The sequence below is a fragment of the Carassius auratus genome, chromosome 48 (assembly GCF_003368295.1).
Source record: "Carassius auratus strain Wakin chromosome 48, ASM336829v1, whole genome shotgun sequence".
Lineage (NCBI taxonomy): Eukaryota > Metazoa > Chordata > Actinopteri > Cypriniformes > Cyprinidae > Carassius > Carassius auratus.
Genome location: NC_039290.1, coordinates 10,385,767 through 10,396,853, shown reverse-complemented (window position 1 = coordinate 10,396,853; position 11,087 = coordinate 10,385,767). Strand labels below are relative to the sequence as shown.

General features: G+C 33.5%; 1 protein-coding gene across 1 annotated transcript; it reads left to right on the top strand.

The window, feature by feature from the left end:
* Nucleotides 1-4,182: 4,182 nt before the first annotated feature.
* On the top strand, nt 4,183-10,751 carry LOC113065832 (complement receptor type 1-like). Its single transcript, XM_026237369.1, has 10 exons — nt 4,183-4,496; nt 5,570-5,770; nt 5,863-5,959; nt 6,171-6,244; nt 6,580-6,768; nt 7,494-7,679; nt 7,900-7,996; nt 9,051-9,124; nt 9,270-9,449; nt 10,115-10,751. Exons 1-10 carry the CDS (start codon nt 4,439-4,441, stop codon nt 10,303-10,305), a joined length of 1,347 nt encoding a protein of 448 aa, XP_026093154.1. The 5' UTR covers nt 4,183-4,438; the 3' UTR covers nt 10,306-10,751.
* The last annotated feature ends 336 nt before the right edge of the window (nt 10,752-11,087 follow it).

Below are 11,087 nucleotides of genomic sequence, written 5' to 3'. Positions count from 1 at the left end.
TTTTATGTTTTTGTCATTTTTTATTTAAAAACAGTAATATTGTGAAATATTATTTTAATTTAAAATAATGGATTTCTATTTTAATATAGCCTACTTTAAAATCTAATTGATTTCTGTGATCAAAGATGAATTTTTTGCATCATTACTCCAGTCTTCATTGTCTTAAATTATTATTATTATCTTTTAATAAAGGTATAATTTTATTTTAGAGCTTCAAATTCAACTAAAATCTTGCTGAAATATATATTTGTTATTATTTATTTTGTAATTCATTCATAATTTATTTTATTCAAGTAACAAACTTTTTTTTTTACTGTTTTAGTTTTTTAAGGGGGGGGGGGGGTGAAATGCAATTTCATGCATACTGAGTTTTTTACACTGTTAAAGAGTTGGATTCCCATGCTAAACATGGACAACGTTTCAAAAATTAAGTTGTACGTTTGAAGGAGTATTTTTGTTCCAAAAAAAACCTCTTCCGGTTTGCCACAAGTTTCGGAAAGTTTTTTTCGAGTATGGCTCTGTGTGACGTTAGATGGAGCGGAATTTCCTTAAATGGGTCCTGAGGCACTTCTGCCGGAAGAGTGCGCTCCCGTATAGCAGAGCACTGAGAGCACAACAGACTTCACTGATCAGAGCGAGAGCGTCGCGAAATGTCACAAAGAAGTGTGTTTTTGGTTGCGAGGGCAAGACAACCCTGCACAGATTACCAAAAAAAAAAAAAAAAAAACACGAAGGGAACAGTGGATGGAGTTTATTTTTACAGAGCATCAACGGAGTTTTGTGTTTGTGCAAGTGTTTGTGTTTGTTCCCTGCATTTCGAAGATGCTTGTTCACAAGGCCCAGTTTGACGATGGATTTGCGTATCGTTTATTTCTTAAGGATAATGCAGTCCCAACGAAAAAGGGTCACTATTGTGTGTTGGAACCGCAGGCGGTGAGTAAAACTGCTTCAAATATCTCTGCCTTCTTGTTAGTGCTTCTGCCTCCAATCGGAGACCCGGGTTCGAGCCCCGCTCGGAGCGAGTCGTTGCTGCTGCTGCTCTCGTTCAGTTTCAGTCTCTGGATCTGATTCTGGATCATAAATATACGCTGAATCTGACTGTTATCCATGGTTTGTTTTGGATGATGGTTTTTCTTCACGGTAATGTCACAGCTTCCAAACGCTCTCAACGCAAAAGCCTACTGGCGCTCGTGATTCTTTAGCTCCGCCCACACGTCACGCCTCCAGCCGGTCGTGTTTTTCCGGGAAAAATCGGTACAGACTATCTTTCTCTTATGAATATAATAAAACTAAAGACTTTATGGAGTTATGAAGGATGCAGTACTACTCTATAGGTACTCAAGATTAACAGGAGATTGAGTGAAAACAAGCATTTCACCCCCCCCCCCCCTTTAACAGTTACATTTTGAAATATTATTGCAATTTAATATACCTTAAAATATAATTGATTTCTGTGATCAAAGCTGGATTTTCTGCATCATTACTCCAGTCTTCATTGTCTTCAAACAATGAATTATTTATTATTATTTATTATTATTATTTATTACTTATTTTCTAGTTTTAGTTACCTATAATTACCATAGTAATATAAAAAGCCTGTGCATTTAGTTGATATGCTTTGCATTATGTTTTTACATTTTTAAATAAATTATTATTATTATTATTTATTTGATGTAGCCATGCGTTTTTGGAGAAAAAAAAAACAAAAGACACTGACATTCCTTTTTTCTTTCTTTTTTTTTCTGTGGTTAAAGGCAGATTGAAGCTGTGGAGTAAGTTATTTTTTAATTTCCTTCGAGTCACACGATCAGCTCTGATTCAGACTGGCCTTCCATGTGGAAAGGGCTTCACAGACACAACATCAGATACCATTGTTCCCACAGCTCTGGAAAACAAGTAATGCTTTCCTTTTTTGGAGAACATTTGTAGCTATTCCTGAAACAAAATCAAGCGAGTCATTTATATTGTGAATAGCTGTTAAAAGTATGTTTAAGAAGTGATAAATGGGTGAGTCTTTTAGTTTTGGGCAGTACAGTGATTAGACGATGTTGAATTCTTGATAAAATTTCCTGGAATCTTGATCCAATCGTGTTCTCGGCAAATCAAGGCTGTGTTTACCAAACATATCAAAGTTGTGACACGTTTTGTCTCCACAGTATAAGTTCATCACAAACTGAAGGTGGAAAAGATCCGTCAGGTATGAATGACAGAAACTGGCATCATGTATTAAATTAGCGCTCCACCCACAGCGGATGAAGTAATGATTATGTCTTTCTTAAAATGGGGTGTGAGTTTGACCCGTCTTACCGGCCTGACCTTAAACCGCCGGCTTGTCTTACTGGATCATAGAGGATGTTGTATAATAATGCAGTCAGAAGCTTTCTAGGTCTACTGTAAGGACTTCTCAATCAAGGACGATGCAAAGAATAATCTTCAATATTCCCAAGATTACATTTGTGTATCCAGAATGTTTCAAGGATGTCAAAAGATAACTATAAATGTTTAGACTGCTGCAAGTGAAACTGAAACGACTTTATCATTTCAAAACCAAATACCGATAGTCTTGATTATTTTGTCAAAATATTATTTTGAAGATTTTTTTTCATAAACAATGCATGCAATGCAATGCAATGCACATACAATGGATGACTTATGAAGGAGTGGTATTTGTTTAGTCATAGACATTAAACATGGATGAGCTTGTTTTAATGATATATGTTGCGAAACCTTTTCTAGTTCTGGGGCCAGTTGCATAACACGGCCACTATATGTTAAACTAGTCTTAAGAGCTAGTTAGACCGACTAGCAATTAGCCAAGAGATAATTGTAATTAAAAAGTCTCACTTTTCTGATCAAAAAATTGTGCTATTTACATTTTTGAAACTGACTTTTTGAACTGCATTTTTAACGGACAGTTATGACTAGTCTAGAAGAAAATACATTTTTTAAGACTAGTCTAAACAGTTTATTCAACCGTCCCTTGAACTAAAGTAATCAATAGTTTGAAGAATTTTGTTTTCTATGTTTACATTTATGTATGAAGCCATTATGTATATAATGTATAATGCCTTCTAAAGTAATAAGTAGCCTAATTTAATGTATATTTTAGGCACATATATACACTACCAGTCAAAAGTTTAGAGAAAAGAAGATTATTCAAAAAATTATAGAAGGGAATACTATTAATTAGCAAGATTGCTTTATGATAATGATAAAGACATCTATAATGTTACAATAATACAAAAACTGAATAATGTTCCGATATTCAGATGTTTAGATTTTTCTGTTAATCAAAGCAACCTGAAAAAAGTCAATTCAGCTGTTTTCAACATCCTCATAAATGTTTTTTGAGCAGCAAATCATCATATTAGAATGATTTCTGAAGATCATGTGACACTGAAGACTGGAGAAATGATGCTGGAAATACAGCTGCACATCACAGAAATAAATTATATTTTAATACATATTCAAATAGAAAGCAGTTATTTTAAAATTTAAAATTTTACTACGTTTGCTGTATTTTTTTTATCAAATAAATGCAGCCTTGGTGAGCAGAAGAGACTTCTTTAAAAACATAAAAAATCTTATAGGCTACTGTTCAAAAACTTTTGATTTAGTATAAGATAGGTAAAGTAGGTGATTGAAATAGTACTACTTTCCTTATAATCACTACTAATATAATTTTAATATAATACAATATAACAATATTCCCTTATGAATTATTATTATTTTTATTATTATTATTATTATTATTATTTTATTTATTTTTTTGGTGTAATGATTACCACTTGTTTAACCAAAGCCTTACTAGTACAACTATGGTTAGTGTAGTAAAACCATTGCTAATTTGTGGTTACCATGTAGTATGTTAATTAATTACTGATGAACTACTGGCAATTAAAAACAGCCACTAGTAACATAAAACGGATAGTTCCGGTTCTTGATTCTGATTGGTTGAGTCGCGTTCACCTTTGTTTACTTCTGCGTGTTGCTCGGCAACCACTTTGTTTGAACCATACCTGTTTCTGAGTAACGTAACTACATTGATGGAAGAAAACAGTTAATTTATTTTTTTATTGATACCATTACACTTTATTTGCTCAGTTTTATTCTGTGAAACCTTACTACTTATATGGAATAACCGTTTTATAAAAGCAATAATCCCAGAGAAGCCTTCTTCTTGGGGCTTATTAACGTTACTTTAATAAACACTAAGAGAGTCTAATGGCGTCTCGATGGAACTGCGTTCTGTTCGACCTCAATCTTGATATTATTGAACGAGTCCGTCGTTTATTGTTATTTGATGTATAATTAGAAGAGCTGCTGTGAAGTGACACTGAAATAAGGGCAGTCTTTCAGCTCTCATGACGACAGCAGGCGTGTGTGTGTGTGTATAAACTGTTAGATTCCTTCAGTTCGTCTGTAGTCGTTCGTGATTATGGCGCTCGTTTGGAGGAATGTAACGTTACTCTTTCTTGTGTTTGCGCACTTCTTAGGTGAGTAACTCTTCAATTAAGCATTAGATGTGACACGTCGTGTCTTCATTTGATATTCCAGCCAATATTTTATTCACACGTAAGCCTATTTTATGTTTGACTATTCAAATAATAATTTATTTCTATTTAACGTTAGTCTATGTATTAGCAATATTCAGTGCTACTGGAAGATCAACGCATGCTGTGTATTAATAGGCATAAAGTTGAATATTAAGTTCGCATTCTAAAGTAATAAGTAATTCAATGTATATTGTTAGGCATATATATATAACCACCAGTCAAGTTTAGAGAGAAGATGATTAGTCAAAATAAATTATAGAAATTAATATTTTTATTTAGAAAGAATGCTTTACATTGATCAAAAGTGATGATAACGACATTTATGATGTCACAAAAGCTTTCTATTTCAGGTGTTCTGATATTCATATGTTTTGATTTTTCTGTTTATCAAAGAAACCTGAAAAAAATCAATTCAGCTGTTTTCAACATAATAACAATAATAATACATGTTTCTTGAGTAGCAAACATCACAGGAATAAATAGAAAGCATTTATATAAATATTTCTCAGTTTTACTACTTTTGCTGTATTTTGTATAAATGTTTGACTATTCAAAACTTTATTTCTATTTAACATTAGTCTATGTACAGTATAAGCCATTTTAGCAGTATTCAGTGCTGGAGGATCAATGCATGCTGTGTATTCATAGGCATAAAGTTAAACATTACGTTCATAAGCTTTGAGGTGGAGTTGTTTTCTTGTGCATTTATTTCCTTAACCACGTTTAAAATAGATTTTCCTCCACCTGGAGTCTAAAATTGCAAAACATCTTCAAGTTACAGGTCAAATGTGCTCCACAGTTTACATTCAAAACACTCATATTGCATTGGTAACTAATGCATCATATTGGTTGGTAACTAATGAAGTGATTTAATAGCAAGCACATGTTATTTTTAGTATGATCGCCAGCTTGCATAATAAGGAACAAAACTGTGGAAGCAAATGATTTACAGTAACTGCATTTTCCATCAGCTTTATTTTTGTTGAGCTGTGCTTTGAAACCGTCCGTTTCAGTGTCTTGTTTGTCTACTCAATGTGGCGAACCAACAAAGTATCCTGACAAGCAGCTGCACCAAAGATATCTCCAAAAATTCAAGTTCAATAATGGAGAAAAAGTGGTTTATATGTGTTCCCCGGGCTACACACCATCAGAAGGAAGTCGAACATCACAGTGTCAGCAAGGACACTGGACACACTTGAACCTGAAATGCCAAAGTAAGATGCTTCTGTTATCTGTGTCTCTAAAATATCTCTTATATTCAGTCATTGTACTCCACGTTTTCATATTTTCTCATTTATTCTCCCAGAGAAAAAGTGCAATGCACTGGGTGAGATAGAGAACGGACAGTACATTCAAACAGGACGATCATTCGGTGATAAAGCCATTGCTACGTGTAATAAAGGGTATTTGAACATTATCTTCAGATTTCATTTTTGTGTCTGCAATCCATGAATAAGTGCAGAAAGTCGCTTTTCTTTTTGACTCGGTTCGGCATCCATAGATTGTTCTAGATCTCCCTCTATTAAATGCTTTACTAAAGCAGGCCTCTAAAAATTTCATTTCATGATTTAAATGTCTTTTTTTAATCATAGATGTAATTGTTTTCTTGTGCAGATATGCATTAAGAGGGGAAAATGTTCGTATGTGTACGCAAAACGGTTGGAGTGGGACGGACCCCATCTGTGAGGGTGAGTTTAACCCTTTGTCATATTAAAATCATCACAAAAATGTACCTTAATTTTATTAAAACACTACAGAGTTTCTAAAGGTCACAACCACGTGCTCATCAAAATACAGTTATGTCTTCTAAAAACCATAAACTATGAAAAAGTTTGATGAAGGAGCTAAAAGTGTACTTCAAGTGTATTAGATGTAAGAGGATTGTGTTGCAGTAAATCCCTTTAAATCAGAGTTGAGTTTTCCAAAAGTTGTAGAACTGGCTCTGCAGCTTAATGTTGTCCTCTAGTGGTTGATTCCTGTAATTGAGGATCATATGTCATGATTGTTTTTTCCTATGGTTTAGTGTCGAGGATCATGTGTTTAACACCTGATGTGGCAAACAGATTGATAAAACCTGGAGAAAGGACACAGTACAGACCCCAAGACACTGTAACCATCGTCTGCAGCGAGGGGTTTGTACTGACTGGCTCGCCACAGGTCACATGTGGACCAGACGGCCAATGGCAGGGCTTGCCTGAGTGCCGCTCGAAAGGTAATTCATTTTGTTTTCACACTTGGTTTTAGAGCTGCAACTAACGATTATTTTTTTCGATTAGTCGACTACTCTAATGATTATTTTTATTACAATAAATAATTAATCTAAAGTTCTTTTTTTGATTAGCTAATGAATCATTTGGATAACTTTACAAAAAAATATAAGTACAACTTCTAATATAATATTTCAACCTTTATTCATTTTCAACCTATGTGGTTGAAGTTTTTACAGTATACAAAAATAAAGAGGCAAAGAAAATTATTTTACTATGGTAAATATGAGTTTACGTTAGCGTTTATAATTAAACCGCAATAGCCACAGATGTACAGTTGTCTGGGACGGTATGAAATGTTCTTTAGCATCACAAACCATAAAATATAGTCAGGGTTCTGCTATGGTTTAGTATGGTTTCCAGAGATCTGGAGCTGATTCGGGGGAGCCCGGTGGTCTGTGACTGTTGTCTCTTGTCAGAGACTTAATACTGCTTTTGTGCTCCAGGTTCACGCACATATATATGCATAAAACATTTCTTAAAATATATTTTAAAAATTATGTAATTTTATAACAAATTTTCATAAAAAAAAAATAGCTTTCACTTCATTCTTCACAAGTTATACACACTGAAATAATTCATATGAATAGCTTGCATAGTATTGAGCCATTCTGAATTCGACCGTACTCAAATTTTCCAGTCTGCTAATGGTACTTTGGTTCTCTCACAGGTAAATGTGGTCCAGCTCCGTCAGTCCCTCATGCTTTCCCCAGAGAGAGATCCCTCAAACTGAGAGAGTATCCATCTGGGTCTCGCGTTCACTACAAATGCAGTACAGGATACGTGCGAGCCAGAGGAAGCTCCACTATACACTGCTTTAAAGGCCAGTGGAGAAACCTGCATCTCCGATGTGAAAGTACGCCAGACAAGCTCCCACTTTTTATATTAAAGCATCTGAGGATTTCTTCCTCGGATTACCTAAACATTCTTAAATCAAGACACATTTAGTTTAAAATCAAAGTAATTCGAAGTGACTTTGCTTAAAACATGGAAGAAATATTGTCTTGTTTTAAGCTTAAAGTCACTTCATTTTGATGTCGTGTTGGAAGAATCTAACAATTAGTTTATATCAAAAGGAAAGAAATGCGGATCTGCCGGAGAGCTCTCCTATGGCCTATACGAGTACACCGGCGTGTCATTTGGAGATTCAGCTACAGCCATCTGTAACGAAGGGTGAGATACAGCAGCAGTTATAATACACCTGCATTCCCGCTCTGTTTTAAGATATACAGTAGATGAGTTTGATTCTTCATTAGATTAGGAGTAATGTAGCATTGCATCAGTGTCTCATCAATGGATGCTCTGCAGTGAATGGGTGCCGTCAGAATGAGAGTTCAAACAGCTGATAAAAACATCACAATACTCCACACCACTCCAGTCCATCAGTTTACATCTTGAGAAGACAAAAGCTGAAACAAATCCATCCATAGTTATTTTTTTAACTTCAAACTGCCATAATCCACCATAATGTTTTTTGCATACATGCAGCTTTTCACTTCACTCATATGTAATGAAATTAATTTTTAATGAAATTATAAATGATTATAATGAAATTATACTGTAAATTAGAAATTAAAACTGCCAGTAGATGGTGGTAAAAATCCTGTCATTCATTCATTCATTCGATTCATTCAAAAAGCAGATTCATTCATGGATGAAGTAAATGGCTCTCTTTATGAACAGGCCATTGAATCATTGATTCACATGATTCATTTAAAAAGCAGAAATTGTGTTTTCTTGGAAATGCACAACAGTTCTGCTGTGGCTTTAATAGGTAACATTTGCATTTGCAAAGCTGAGCAAAAACACTCAATATTGTGTCTAAAATATAACACAATATTAAGTTCTTACTTATTGAACTGTTGTATAAAATCAATATCGCATTTGCACTCAGAACAAGAACAGCACTCGTGTGATTCTTGATTCATTGCATAATATAAATATGATACAAAAACTCATACAGGGGCATTTTTGCCCTAACATTTTAAATATTAGGAGCATACTGTATAACTTTGTTTGTCACCAATCAACTTGTACAGGCGTGTTCAGCTTAAAGCTGCGCTGCATGGACCAATCAGCATTTAACATGTAATATGAGAGAGCTATAGAGAGCAGATGACTCTACATGTGTTCTTTTTCTATAACTAATTAATTAGATTTATGCATTAAATTGACATCCCTAGCTATTAGACATTCATCCATCTTTTTGTTTCATTGCTCTTGTCAGGTATGAGCTGACCGGCCCAAAAGTGCGGATCTGCCGGGATGGAGGCTGGGATGGAAGGAGCCCTGTGTGTGAACGTATGATTGTTTTCTGAGACTTTTTTACGTTTTATAGCTTGGCTTCAATATTGCAAATGCATATGGATTCAGCTTCCTACTGTACAGTGACACTGCACAGTACATCGCTCTCATAGATAGATGATATATGTGTGTTTTTTTGCAGCTGTGCACTGTCCTCCACCTCCAGAGGTCAGGGATGCTGAGATGTTTGACCCCATATATGACCATGTTCCCTTCGGTCACGTGGTGTCCTATCACTGCCGTTCTGGAACTCTGATTGGTGCAAGAGAGATTTACTGCACCAAGAAGGGCTCCTGGAGCGCTCCTCCTCCTGAGTGCAAAGGTACACATATAAAGAGTGCATGTGATCATTGATATTGACTTTATGACTGTGGTGGTGTATTTTAAGATATTCTAGCTTTTCAGGTAAGGTAAGGGAAGTTAAATCTCAGTTTCTACTGTGCACAATGTTGATTTTGTGGCCATATATTTATAAAGGGCCCATCATTTTGTAACTCTAGAGAGGTTTTATTTACCTGTTTGAGTTTATTACTTTTTACAGATTTTATATATTTACATTTTTTTTTTTTTTTTTTTACTTTTCAGGTTTTTTTCAGTTATTGAATTTATTCATTTTTTTATGTACTTTTTGTTTATTTACTTTCATTTACTTTTTATTTATTCATTCACTTTTATTTATTGAATTACTTTGTAATTTTTATTTATTTATAATTTTTTTTAATATTTACTTTATTTACTGTTTATTTATTCACTTACATTTAAATGTAATACACAGAAGGTAAAATTATTAATGTGTTGACAAAAAAACCCAGAACAAATGTTCAGTCATACATAGGTATGCATCTATGTTTGTGCTTATAAATATGTATATACAGTACATCTGTGGTCACTTCGATATCACAAACTTTACATTTGTATTTTCTCTCAAATTAATTGTCGGAAATGAATACATAAATGAATTGACAGACTATTTACCATGCTTTTCAGTCATTGTCTGTCCTAACCCCCATGTGCCGCATGGATCAAGAATGAGGGGTTTCAGGGCGGTCTATAAATATGGAAACACCGTGAAAATCGCCTGCAACCCTGGTTTAAGACTTTTAGGAGAGAGTTTTGTCACCTGTGGCGCAGACGGGGAATGGAAACCAAGACTTCCAGAATGTGTGTACATGAAGTAATTTACCAAACAAATATTCCACTGAAAGACACAATATAGCTAGCTGTCTCAAAGTCATAATGAAACATTTCTTTTCTCTGTATTTCATTAAAATGAGCAGAACAATTTACAATGAATATTTTATATTTATATATTTTCTGTTAAACTAGAGCAGTGTAATATTTTTATACCTTGTTTTCATGTTTGCCCCCCACGAATAAATACAAATAAGGACCAAAATAAATAAATAAATATTAATAAAATAAAATAAAATTAAAATTAAATAATAATAATGACATTGAGACCATTTTTCAATTAGATCAGCATAAAATTGGCATTAAGTAACTAATGTTACAACAAAAATCCATATTTATTGTATGGATATTCCATTTGTGATGAAGTATGTTAATGTGTTTTACCTGTAAACTGTGACTTTTTTCTAACATCATAATAAAAAAGGAAACTGTTTAGTGTTTTAATGTTGTTTCATCATTAAAATCCCATAAAAAAATAATAATAAAGAAATTCAAATTTAATATATATATATATATATATATATATATATATATATATATATATATATATATATATATATATATATATATATATAATTTTATTTATTTATTTTTTATTTTCTTTGCGGAGTACAAAAGTAAAAATGGTACTATAATGGCAATTGTTGTAAAACAAAAAATAAGTCCAAAATCACTTGAAATAACTTGATTTCAAGCGTTTTCATATCGATGAACGAAGCAGAAATCATGCTATTTTATAGTATTCAGTGATTAAACGCGAAGTCAATTA

Coding starts and splice junctions, on each gene's coding strand:
- LOC113065832 (XM_026237369.1), top strand. CDS start 4,439: ATGGCGCTCGTTTGGAGGAATGTAACGTTACTCTTTCTTGTGTTTGCG. Junction 6,769..7,493: donor GCCTGAGTGCCGCTCGAAAG/GTAATTCATTTT, acceptor GTTCTCTCACAG/GTAAATGTGGTCCAGCTCCG. Junction 9,450..10,114: donor TCCTCCTCCTGAGTGCAAAG/GTACACATATAA, acceptor CATGCTTTTCAG/TCATTGTCTGTCCTAACCCC.